We start from the raw sequence: 13,291 nt of genomic DNA, 5'->3' as shown, positions 1-13,291 counted from the left end.
GTGATCCTCAGGCTGCCAATGCAATAATACTTGCAGTGTGTCCTGCAGGAAACCACGTCGCCATGTACTGTTGGTGCATGGTACAGAGCAACTGAGCTCACTACAGCACTCAGCATGGCGTAGCAAGAGGCAGTTGCTATGAATGGAGATATACAAAGGAAATAAAAAATATATCATAAGAATAATGCCCCGGCCACCACCTAGCTACACGGCATCGCAGTCATGCATGCTAGTCCCTCCAATGAACGATGGTAACTCATCATCCATCCCCTACTGGGTACTGACATCAAAATTTTAAAGATGCTCTCAGTGTTGAAATGTTAACGCTGATCATTTTCTTAATGGATGTGTAACTTTTAGTAACTTGTACTGATTTCGTTGGTGTAAACTAAACCGTTGTATAACCACCAATGTCGCAACGTACCATCTTCTTCTCCTCCTTCCCCCGTCCCTACCCGCGCGCCCGCCCACCTCCAGCCTTTAAAACGCCTCGCTCCCTGCCCCTGGCCTGGGTGCCGCTGCCACCTCGTCTTCAGGCTCCAAGGGTCAGCTTCCTCACATTGCGGTTGCGCCCATCTCTCGTGCGCAGCAGCAGCGAGGGAAGCCATGGTCAGGAAGCTCGCGCTGGCCTCCCTCTTCTTCTTCAACGCCAGCAGCGAGGGAAGCCAGCGCCTTTCCTCCACGTCGTCCACGTCCGCCGCCTCCTTCAGCTCGGCGGTGTCGTGGCAGTGGCCGTCTTGCACGCAGGCGAGGACGCGCTCCTTCCGCGGCGACACCAGCCCGGAGATCGTGTCCATGCGCCACGACACCAGCAGCAGCAAGCGAGAGGAGCAGGAGGAGGGGCCGTACAATTACAACAACAACTACAAGACGAGCATGAACCCGGCCTACGTCCACGACGACTACTCGGCCGCCGACGCTGATTGCTACTCAGCCGCGACCCAGAGCCTTACCCTTTCCAACGAGGACGAGGCGATCATCCACGGCCTCCGCTCCTCCACTACCCGGCGGATCCTGTTCGAGCCCGAGTCCACGAGCTCCATCATGAAGAAGACGAAAAAGAAGGCGGCGGCGTTCGACGGTGCCACGGCGCTGTCCATCGAGTCCGCTGACCCGTACGGCGACTTCCGGCGGTCCATGGAGGAGATGGTTCTGAGCCACGGCGCCGACGACTGGGTCTGGCTGGAGAAGATGCTCGGGTGGTACCTGAGGGCCAACGGCGAGAAGACGCACGGCCTCATCGTCGGCGCCTTCGTGGACCTGCTCGTGGCGCTCGCCTCCTCCTCTGGTCCCAGTCCCGCCGTCTGCTCCTCCAGCTTCAAGTTGAAGCAGAGCCGCCGTCATCTTCAGCTGTCTGTCAGGACGGGCGAACACCACTGAACGCAGACAGAGCAGGCGAATGCATGTGTGCGACTGATTTCATTTTGTGTGTAAACTTCAAAAGAGGTGTAGGTTGCACTCGTGGCCATCCCTGTCAATGTGTGTACTCACTGCCTGGCTGGTCGGTTGGCCGTCCTTATCACGGGAAGAAATTCGAAGTTACTAAGGGCCTATTTGATTCGTGGCTAACTACACCACACTTTAACTAAGGTTAATCGTTCAAATTATGGCCTATTTAGTTCGTGGCTAACTACGCCATACTTTGTCTAAGGTTAGTCGTTCAAATTGAAGAACTAGCCTTAGACAGAAAAGTTAGTCAAAGTGTGGCAAGTTAGTCAGAAAACCAAACATGCCTCTAACCTTAGACAGAAAAGTTAGGCAAAGTGTGACAAGTTAGGCAGAGAACCAAACATGCCCTAAATGGATAAGTATTGGTGTCTAAACTTAGCGTGGCGTACAATAGATTTCTAACATTATACGACCCTCCCTAAGAATTCAAACAGAAAACAGATAGGATTAATTTGTTACAAAACAAAAAGTATTTATGTCAGTGGTATAACTCCTAGCCTATTATAACTCATATTTCTAATACCTCCTCAGTTTAATATTAAGATTGTATATATCTGACTATATATCAAGAGTTCGATGAAACCAAAATAGTTTTCTTCTTGAGATTACAATATCTCATTCCCTAGTTTTACTTGACGTTAAGATCCCTTTAACAATGCTTATTATGTGACTATTGAGCATATTTTTGGTCGATCTTTTTAAACCGTCTGGGTGGCAGATGCAGGCAGGGCTGGGGCGGTACTGCTGAGTGATGACCATCATTTCCTGACGCTGCCAAGCTGGTTTTGAGTCCTTCACGTACTGACAACACATGTTTCAATAATGAGTGGTCGTTTCCTGTACGAATGCTGCGAGTACGTAGAGCAGTCAGTCAGTCAGTAGTGCATGCATGCTCTGCTCTCTGACTGCCAATGCCTTGGGTTTTCCCGGCCAGGTGGCGCTGCCCAAGAGGAGTCAGAGATTCAGATTTCCGCTATTTGTCTGACAATTTCAACACTGCTTCTGATTCGCCTTTCTATCTCAAATCTGAATACTAGTACAACTTCTTCTTCTCTCTCTCTTTTTAAAATTTTATTTTGATTGGGCTGGAGGAGGGGCCAGCGATTGGAAAGGAATCGTTGCATGGGCCTGGGCCCTTCTGAACTTTGAGCAGTCGCTGTCCATCAACGTTGTTATCTAGGGAAAACAAATCTAGTTTATCTGTCTCTCTCTCTCAACTATTGTGGACATCCGGTTTTACTTCCTTATCTTCAAAATTCAGTTTTTTTAATCTCTACCAACTTTTTGATCACTTCATACCTTCTCGTTATCTCTACTACTCCATAAGTCTCTAAAGAGGGCGTCCACCGTGCGGCCGTGCCCCCGCTCCCGCGATCCTCGCCCCGTCCCGCATCTCCCCTTCTTTCGTTGTCGCGATGCTCTGCCCCAGCTCGCGTCCGCCGCCGCGTCACCCCCGCCTCCCCACGCTCATCCCCTCCGCCCCCCTGCCCGTGCGTCCCCTCCCCCTCCCTTGCAGCCCCTGCCCCCTCACGCTAGCCTCCGCTGCCCACCCCCACCGGAAATCCCATCCCGCCTCTTCTGAATCTCGTGGCGGATCCATAGATCAAGCAAGGAGATATGCAGATCGACCGGTTGGTGAAGGATCCGGGCGGTGGCAGACTGGGCGTGGCCTGCAGCGGAGACGGGGAGGAGCTCCTTCACTGCTGTGCGGATGAGCGCTCCCCCTCGCGTGGTAAACCCTAACCGACTCACACACCTCTTCTCTCACCTCGCGTGGTGGCCCGTCGTCCCCTTCCCACCCTCCCCCCCCCCCCGCCTGCCGGCGTCCCATTCTTCTCCCCGTGTGGCGGCCCGCGCCCGCACGAGATCTAGACTGACGCCGAGGGCACCTGACCACCAGCAAGCATGAGGCAGAGGAGGAGCATGGCGGCGCCACTACACTCTAATCCGCTGGCTACCCTATCATGAGAGAGAGGGGGGGAGAGAAGGCACCATTCGTGGGATGTGTTCGCTGAGATGTGTTCCCTGGCCGCAATTCGTGGGATGTCCCACCCGCACCGGGCGCTGGCCGAGCACCACGACGCCAGGTCCAGGGCCTCCACCACCACCACATCGTCCTCGTCCTCCTCCGCCCGCTGCGACGACGACCCCGACCCGCCGCCGAGGTCGCTCAGGGACCCGCCCTACACGCTGGGCCCCAAGATCTTCGACTGGGACGAGCAGGGCGCCGCCTGGCACCGCCGCCACCTGGAGACGCCGCCCTTCCTCAACGACATCAAGCCACGGGTGCTGCTCGTCACAACTATTTATGTTGTTTCTGGCCCCATTGTATCACTTTAGCAGCTCAAACTTTAAAGCAATCACTTAAAGTGGTTACTTTATGTTCTTGTGCAGGTTCTTGACAAATACCAACTTCATGAAGCTGTCCAAGAGAAAGAACGAGGAGTAGAGTCGCTTGGTAGGACTCCTTGCTACAAAGGTACTTTGTTTTCTAGAACCCATAGCAAATCAAGGAATTCTGGACGGATTTTCTATTGGCAGACACACACTGAATATAACATTCTATACATGATAGTATGGGAAAAGCTTTAGAAGACAACCTATATAGGATCCGACAAGGGGAGGCATGACTTGGTTATTAAAAGAATATGAAAAAACACTAGCTACCCCTTCGTAAGCTTTTCCCATTGCTACTTTGCAGTAATTACTAAGGCAATTACTACATGAACAATGGATAAATCATACCTAGAAAAATAATAGCATATCCACATATGAGCATGGGGAGCGACAACCACCAGCTAATGTGGCCACCGCTGTCGGCATGTCTGATGCCGTCGAGCAGCAGTCGCCTAAAGATAATGATGCTGACATACAGGAGGACACATTTTTTGTGTTGCTAAATATATGTATGTCAGGCGACAGTCAAAATGAACCCAACCCAGTGCGACCATGTCTTCATCTAAATCGAGGAGTGTCAGGGAGAAAGACGCCTCGCCTCGTCTTCTTCTGCGGTGTACGTTCTTCAAGCTTTAACCCCCATCTGGGGCGTCCATTTCTAAATTGGTGGCAGAGATGGGATCTGGAAGGCCGCGCGTGACGGTGGGTGGCACGCCACTCCCCGCGCTACGGCATCAGGAGCCCACCCGCCCCTCTATAGACTACATCGCCCGCCCTCTGCAGCAGTATGCCTGCCGTGAGAGTTGGCACTGAGATACTCTATCTGAAAAAATGCAAAAACAAAGCCTACCAGTGCAGTGTTTAGAGCCTCCGAGAGTTTGTACTGAGGCCAGACCTTCTGGCTTGTCGTAGCATAGTAGTAATGCTGCTTTCGATTTTATTCATATGTTCCAGTTAAACCTTTACTATGCATTGGAGCATATAATTTGTCAGCTGTGATGTGTAGCCCCTAAAAAACACCAAAGAGAAATTGTCCCGGTTTTGCTATGTTCTGGTATGACAATCTGAAGCATAATAATTTCTATATTTTATTCATGTTTTGTGCTGATCCGCCAAGGTATTTATTTAGGACAATTGCATTATTAGTCAATTTAGTCTCAACAATGTTCCAACTATTTGGCACTTCTCCTTGCTTCTAATAGTATGTTCTATGTTCCATAATATATACGCCTTGTATCAAAACCTGATGAAAGTAATCCCCATTATTCTTGTTTGGATAAAAAGTGACGTGAAGCTATCCTAGAAAGTCTAGGACTACCATCAGTGCTTCAGATTCTCTGAGATAATAATTTTACCCTTGAATTTTTTATTTATAGCGAAGGGGATGCATGTGATAAGTGGGAAGTTGAAAAGAATGGTTAAAACAAGAAATTCATTTCTGGAACGAAATATCAAACATGTTATTAACAATATAAGGGATGCCATACCAGCTTCTGGTGCTTTTGAAAGTACAATGGAGTAGTTGAAGAACAAAAAACTGGAAGAGGTTTGTTATCTGATTTTAATTTAACATGTTCCGCTTTACTATGGGAATTCTATTTGGTTTTCTAGATTTCATTTTACCTTCAAATATGGTTTTCTGCAGTTAATAGAGGCAGATGTGAAGAACAGCAACCAGGACACTAAAATGATTCCTGGTATTGATATTGATAACGTTGAAGATATGAATGATGGACCTATTGTAGTTTCTGCAGTGATTACAAATGTTGGCGCTGCTCCCTGTATTACAAGTGAAGCTTCCTTGGCTAATATGCATTCAGAGGACGTTGTGCCTGAAACAAGGGGCTCAGGTGCTTCATCAGGGTTTACTAGACCCACAGATAAGAAAAATTTGAGCATTGATCATCTATAAGTAAGAATGATAATTTTACATATCTTCTTTTGTATTACTGGCCTTGCATTTAAACAGTTGAATCATCCAGGGAGTAAAAGTATATTGTTCAAGTCTCAAAGAGGCCTACAACTTTTGGCTCTGATAGTTTTTTTTGTAAGTTTTAATTAGTTGTTAGTTTACACTAATCTATCTTATGATTCTTTCCCACACTTTACAGCCGCAAAAAAGAATTCCAAGCATGGAAGCTGAAGGAAAAGTTAAGCCATTCTACCAATTATGTATGTTCAAATTGTGAAACTGCAAATATCGAGGAAGTCCAGAATGATTTATAGGCAAATGAATCTGAGAGTCTAGAAAATATTGATGAATGATCAGATTTGAAGAAGTCGATTCCTATGGATGTCAATAGAACTTATAGAAAGGAGGTAGATGGAGACGTGGTAGAGCTTGATAACATCTTCTTAGAAGACTCATCTGCTTGAGAGGCAGTGACTCCAGAAACCTTGAAACAGTAACAAAATAGAGAAATTATCACATGATGGTTATGGCCATCTTACTGGAAACATGATGATATATCATATATGGAATAATGTTCAGGTGCACTTGTTTCATGTTTGATTTGTGCTACTGTGCATTATTTTCTAATCGTTCTTTTTTGTCTTTTCTCAACTACAGGGGGTACTGGTAAAATGCTAAAAGTTGTTCTACAAAAGAGATGAACAACAGAACAACAGAACAAGCGCCTCTTTGACCGTCTGAAATGGTTGGATTGGATATGAACAAGCACAAGCCACAATCAAATGGAATGTTGGGTCTTTGGGAGTTGATGCATTTTCTTTGTTCAGTCAAACAGAGTAATTTGGCCATGGAATATAGTGGGTCATTGGTGCGACACTACTTGTTGTGGATGATCGTTTTTTGCCTTTTCTTTTTGGTTGACACAGATTTAGAAATGAACTCATAGATCGAAGTGCCCAGCTGAAAAGGCTACCCTTGAATAATGATAAGGACCAGTATGCATACTAGCGGTGTACTCCCCACCCTCTTTGTTTTTTATTTAAGATGACATCTTTGGGGTAGTAGAAGCCATTTTGTTTGTAGATCATTTTAGCTTATGCTATGTTGTTTTCTTTCATTTCAAGATCTTTTCTATGATGGCGACCTATTGTTTTTGCTTTCTGTTGGCTTCCAATTTATGCCTTGTTTTTGTTGTTGTATAGATACTTTGTTGTCATTATGTACGTTATCTTATGCTTAAAGAACACATTTTGATTCCTGTTGCATTGATGTCTAATCTAATTTTCTATGGGTTTATGGTTAGATTATGTCAAGACTGAGGCCTATTTGGGCTAACATGGGTAAGGCATCAGACTTTTAGAGGTTATTTCAGTGCTACTATTAGGACCGATTATTTCACTGATCCAAAAATAAAATCGCGCCTTTCTACATTTCTTCGGCTTTGGATTGAGCAATGTTCCCTTTGCATATAAACAAAGAAAAACCATAGCAGCACACATCGAGATTGATAATAATATATGTATTGTTCGTTTTCATGTAAGAGTATGTACTAACTCTTCTCTTAGGTCTGATCTTGAATGGATCAGAAAGGGGTATGGACAACTACTTTCGCAGAATGCTTCCCTCAAGGAGGCATTTGGTATGGAATACGAAAATTTGCTCGATTATTATTTGTGTCTTGTCTCCAATGAGGAAATGATATAGACACTTAGACTTCTTGATGTGCCCGGCTGCGCCTCATTGTTTCTTTCTCATCTTTTAGGTAGGTGCAATTGTTGTTCCGCAGGATCGCCTTAGCCCTATCAGGAATGGAGACGCTCTCGGCGAAGCATGAGGACATGGTGGACGTGAACCTGAAGCCGACTTCTAACCAATCCAACTCGTAGGCGAGCGGAGAGCGGATGCGCCAACTAGAAGAGTGGTATCTCTTGGCGCTTGCTTGACAAACGTGTTGTTAACCATTGTATATAATGTTATTAATTAATGTCCTTTATTCCCTGATGCTTCTGTTGTGGCTCACGTTCTCAATTTTGTATCTGATGGTGAAAGATCATATGTGTTCTTGCAGTTTTCAAAAAGGTCTTCTAGAGACAACTTAATTTTGATTAACAACACAACACATGGTCATACATGATATTGTTACACTATTTCTCCCGTAGCAACGCACGGGTATTTACCTAGTAGATAGTTTAAAACCACAAAACTGAAAGCATATAGACGGAGGGAATCATCAGCAAATTTCAAACATTCTTTACTGCACGCCTGAGACAGATAATCAGGGGAAAGATAGGGGGTGGGTGGAACAATATGTGAAAAACAAGGGGCATACATTATGCACACAGCTATAGATGGCCAATAAGCACGAGGCCCGCGAGCCCGACACGAAGCCCGTTGTTTTGATCCGGTCCGAGCCTGGTACGGCCCGATTCTATGCAGGCCCGAGCCGGCCCGACACGAATAAGCGAGTCGGACTCGGACAAGAAACTAGGCACGGTGGGCTAGCCCGACACGGCTTGTTTACCTCTAAGTCCGTTAAGCCCGCTTTTTTGCACTAAAACGTGCTTACCAGCCCGCTTAGCCCGCTTTTAGGCCTGTTTTTTCGTACTAAACGGGTCGGTCCAGCCCGTTTAGGCCCGGCCCACGGGCCGGTCTCGACAGGGAATCAAGCCTGCGGGCTTAGAAGATCCGACCCATTTTCTAACCGTATCTGACGGACCGAGCTTCACCGAAAAGAAAAAAACACGTTGGCTTCTCTCGCACCCTAATAAATCTATGTTGAAACGGGTAGCTTGTTTTGAAGCTCGCTTTCTTATTTCCGCAGTCGTGTGCTTTCAGGCTTGCCTGAACGAACCAACGTCAAATTTCCGCCCCCAGCTTCGTCAGCCTCGGAGCAGACCAGACCAGCCGCAGCGAGGCCTCCCAAAGTTGCCCTACTGCCTCCTGTATTGAGTCAGCTATCGTCCCGGCCCATGAACGAATTTCAGCCCAAGCCCACGTCTCTCATTGAACGGTACAAAAGGGATATCAACTAGAATAGGATGAGGCATCAAAGAGTATTAGGTTCTTGCCCGTGCGTTGTCACGGGAGTAAAAAATTAGTATGAAATGTATATACGAAATAACAAACATCACTTGGGTGGTAAGGTGGAACCTCGGCATCAACCTCATCTAAACGTCACGAGGAGACTCGCCGCTGGTCAACGACGCCATCGCCAGTGATGGTGCCTCATGGTCGGGAACGACGGTGGCTGCTCCTACTGTTGCGGGTCCAAATCTGGACCTGAGGCCGATGCCAGCGTTGCGGGGTGGCGGCGAGGCGAAACCTCAGCGTCAGCTTCATCTAGGCGTCATCGAGCTTGTGGACGAGCGTCTGGCGGGATGACACTCGAATACTCGATCGTGAGTTGTTGGTCGGTTAGGTTAGTGAGGAAAGCTCCCACCAATTATTGGAACCAATCGCCATTCGGCAGGCAGTGGCAGCTACAGGAGAAGTCGATGCAACCTTATCTAGGCGAGCGCCCTCCTTCTTGTGGGTGAAGAAGCGGGCGGGAGTCTGTTGTGGAGTGGGCGAGTGGGACGCGACGACTGACATGGCATGGAGGTTGCAGATGGCGTGAAGACTGGCGACTGGCGTGGAGGTCATGGTTTGCTGGCAGAGGAACTTCGTTGTGAGAGCCAATCGGCGCGAACGCGAGAAGCGGGAGTAGAGATGGCAACGGGTACAAACCCGTCGGGTTTTGCTATCCCAAACCCGTACCCGTGAAAAATATTTACGCCCATTAAAAAACCCGTACCCATGACGGGTTTGAAATTTTGCCCAAACCCGTACCCATCGGGTTAGCGGGTACCCATGGGTTACCCGCGGGTTTTATCTCCAATATGCTTATTCTTTTTATAATCAATAAGTTTCGCAATGATTAATGAGATCATAGTCCAAAATTTATGTAATGAATAACGAGTTCATGATTTGGTATAAAAATATTAGTAGAGAGAATTAAATACAAATAATAAGTTGTATAATCAAGTTACCTTTCACTAAGTTATACATCCACCACATATATAACACTAGTAATAACTATAATAGCAAGCAAGCAACACTCTCACCAACTACTTATACATTCACTATTTGATAAAAATTAGGAAGTAAATAGGTAGATAACAAGTTTGTTGTTCGTTTATAAAATAAAATGACAATATGCACTAGGTTTGGTCGGGTTTAAAAAACCCACGGGTTCACGGGTTTGGGTACTATAGGAACAAACCCGTACCCATGAACCCGTCGGGTATACATTTATGCCCATTAACAAACCCATGGGTGTGAAAATTGACCCAAACCCGTACCCTAATGGGGTAAAAACCCATCGGGTTTCGGGTTTCGGGTACCCATTGCCATCTCTAAGCGGGAGGCTGGCTGGGGCGTGTCGTGCGGAGGGTGCAGGAGACGACACGGGTGTTGGCGAGCGTGCGCGGGCCTGGGGGTGGAGTCATGGTCTGCTTGTGTACGATAAAGGTGAGTTGGTGTGCGTTTTGGTGCGGGTGGAGAAGTGGGCTGGAGTATGTTGTGGAGTGGGCGGGTGGGACGTGACAACTGACATGGCATGGAGGCTGCAGATGGTGTGAAGACTTGCGACTGGCGTGGAGGTCATGGTTTGCGGGCGGAGGTAGTTCGTTGCGAGAGCCAATCGGCGCAAACGCGAGAAGCGAGAGGCTGGCTAGGGCGTGTCGTGCGGAGGGTGCGGGAGGCAACACGGGTGTTGGCGAGCGTGCGCGGGCCTGGGGGAGAGTGGAATCATGGTCTACTTGTGTACGATAGGGGAGAGTTGGTGTGCGTTTTGGTGTGAGTGTGTGCATACATGAACAGATACTACAACTGTACTGGTAAGTGAGAGGCAATAAAAAATCCATTGCACTGCTCGGAAGACTTGTCGCCAGCTACACACTACTGGGGCTGGGTGCACTTAAACTCAACTGTCGTTTCTACGTGTATGTCGTTGTTGCTAATTGTTACTCTGTTGTCGAGCTACCAAGTGTACCGAACTGAAGCTAGTTGTGTTGGGCTTGGGCCTCCGATGAAAGGCCACCATGCTTGGGCCTCGAGACCGGAATGACCAATAGAGACCGTGACAGACCGCATGTCTGCTGGTGGGGTATGGGAGGGTGAAGTCATGGTAGTGCCGTGGTATACACTAGTCGTCTTATTCTTTCCCTAGTTCTTCTTCCTCCTCCTCTGGCCTGTCTATGTTCTTCGGTCCTGTTCTACTACTAGAACTCCAATCTCATCTCAAATTGTATCAAAATTCTGCTGTAACTAGGTATAGCCATAGAGGTTGCTAACATATTGGTTTTCCACTCTGGTTCGCATGGGATGAAGAACGTGGCCCAGTCGGTGTCCTTGTCCTTGGAGGTCAGTGGAGCAACATGCAGCCACCAGGGTCCACGATCCACCATTGTCTTGTCGTTTTGAGCTCGGCATGGTTCCCTTCCCTGCATTATTTTCTCTTCTCTCTTTTTTTTGGCGTTCAGTCATGAGCAGGACAACCAACTACTGGTAGATATTTTCTGCCAGGCAGGAAGGAAGGAGCAGTTGTTATTTTTGAGCCACCTGCACGGCTGCACTGCACCTAAAAAGCTTTGCTCCCAAAAATTGAAATAACTTTCAGATGGCACGTACTCGGTTTAAGACTTGCAGTTGAAGCATGTGAAGCTGAGAACATGCTGGGACTGAATCCATCAACGGAAGTGGCAATTGTTCTTTTGTTACCAAGCGCATCGATCGAAGGTAGAGATGCAATTACACAGTGCACTTGACAGAAGGAAAAGGAGTTGAGAAAATAATACAATTAGAACTAGTTTGGTAACTCTAATTTTCTAAATGATTTTTATTTTTTAAAGAAAAATAAGCTATTTTTTCTTAGAAAAAAATGAAAAAAATCATGGGGTGCACACGGCAGAAGGAAAAAGGAGTTGGTGCGGTGCTGTTTTCAGGGGTAGAAAAGGTCGCAAGCTTTCCGCGTGCGATATCTACTTCTCCGTGGATTTGGTTGAGCACGCCAAACAAAAGCTCCAACAGCCAGCACCACAAATGTTTCGTTCATTCATAGCGTAGCGAGGATTGCAACCGAACAATTCGATCAATATTTCAGCAAAGCAATCATCTCAAGTCTAAAGAATCACGAGATTAGCCGGGACAACTAGTAAATTTGTCTACAGTAGTAATAAAAACTGAGAGCAAACAAAAGTGTATACAGCAGAGCAGAGTGCTGGTACGAATGAAGGAGAGCAGTATATATATACATAAAGCAAAATCCAGAGCGGGACTGACGACCAACGAATGAACGAAAGAAAACAATAATCGACATCAGCATCAGCTGGTAACATTATCTACTACTACTAGTAGAATGCCTACCAGGTAAATCTAAATCCCACAACATGGAAAATCAGAACCAGACTTTGCAAACGGTGGGCTGGAAGGGCGAGGCGTTGGCGGCGCCGGGTGCGGGGACGGAGAGCTTGCAGGTGACCTTAGCCTTGGGCCCGCGGACCTTGAACGCCCAGACCTTCACCCTGAGCTTGGCGTTGAGGTCGACGTCGACGGCGAAGTTGCCCGCGGACTGCTCCTGCCTGAACTCGGCGGCGGTGACGTCGCCCTGGAGGAGCTGCGTGCCGCGGAACCCGGGGCTGAGCTGGGTGGACGCCTGGGTGCCCTGGTAGAAGGCGTCGAGCGGGGCGTAGCCGAAGCGCTGGTCGCTGAACAGGGCCAGCGCCTGGACGTCGTCGTAGTAGAGCCCCACCCGCGTGTTGGGGTTGCGCACCGTCATGGTGACGTTGAGGTCGTAGGAGAGCGTGGAGGACGCCGACAGCGCGAACTGGGAGAGCGAGGCCGAGTCCACGGTGGCGGCGATCATGTGCGGCTTGAAGATGAAGTAGAGGATGAGGGCGACGACGCCGAGGACGACGGCGAGCGAGACGAGGATGCTGCACAGGCAGCTCAGGAGCCCGCACGCCAGGCACTTGCAGGGGCAGCACAGGCACGAGACGGCACGGCTCGCGGAGCCCATGGTGGTCGCCGGCGGATTCTGGTCGGTCCCCCTCTGCTCCGATCCGATCCGATCCCACCCTCTTGTGCTGCGGCCTGCGGATCTGGGTTCCAATCGACGGATGGGGCTGGATTGGGTTTCAATTGATGCACCTGGTGAGGGTTTTTTATATGGAAGAGAAAGGGAGGGGAGGGGAGGGGATCGGGACGGCGACGCGGTTGTGGGATTGAAGCGCGTGGAGTTGGAAGGAGGAGACGCAATTGGGGGAACGAACACGAAGTGGAAGCCGCGGCGAAATGGCTGGCGGCCGTCGTGGACTAGTGGTGGTGGTGGACAGAGACAGACCAAGGGGCGCCGGACACTTGTAGGGGAGTTGTAGCCGTTGGCCCGTTGCGCCTTGGGTGGGTGGCCTGATTGATTTGACCATTTGCAGGTCATCTCTACCTCTACACGCTCACGACGGACGGACTGCACCCCTGCCTGACAATCCACGGTAC

The 13,291-nt window shown here is 48.4% G+C and overlaps 2 protein-coding genes across 2 annotated transcripts; one reads left to right on the top strand and one right to left on the bottom strand.

Moving 5' to 3' along the window:
• Positions 1-531: 531 nt before the first annotated feature.
• Positions 532-1,476, top strand: LOC100280102 (uncharacterized). Its single transcript, NM_001153040.2, has one exon. The coding sequence runs from the start codon at positions 607-609 to the stop codon at positions 1,378-1,380; it is 774 nt and encodes a 257-aa protein (NP_001146512.1). The 5' UTR covers positions 532-606; the 3' UTR covers positions 1,381-1,476.
• Positions 1,477-11,937: 10,461 nt separating this feature from the next.
• Positions 11,938-13,291, bottom strand: LOC103642212 (NDR1/HIN1-like protein 2). The gene has a single exon (XM_008665528.3). It carries the CDS (start codon positions 13,230-13,232, stop codon positions 12,195-12,197), a length of 1,038 nt encoding a protein of 345 aa, XP_008663750.1. The 5' UTR covers positions 13,233-13,291; the 3' UTR covers positions 11,938-12,194.

Source organism: Zea mays, chromosome 10 (genome assembly GCF_902167145.1).
Source record: "Zea mays cultivar B73 chromosome 10, Zm-B73-REFERENCE-NAM-5.0, whole genome shotgun sequence".
Lineage (NCBI taxonomy): Eukaryota > Viridiplantae > Streptophyta > Magnoliopsida > Poales > Poaceae > Zea > Zea mays.
Note: the sequence above shows the minus strand (reverse complement) of the source record. Positions and strands in the feature narration are given on the sequence as shown.

Excerpts from the sequence above, each read along its gene's own strand:
- LOC103642212 (XM_008665528.3), bottom strand. The coding sequence starts at position 13,232 with ATGACCTGCAAATGGTCAAATCAATCAGGCCACCCACCCAAGGCGCAA.
- LOC100280102 (NM_001153040.2), top strand. The coding sequence starts at position 607 with ATGGTCAGGAAGCTCGCGCTGGCCTCCCTCTTCTTCTTCAACGCCAGC.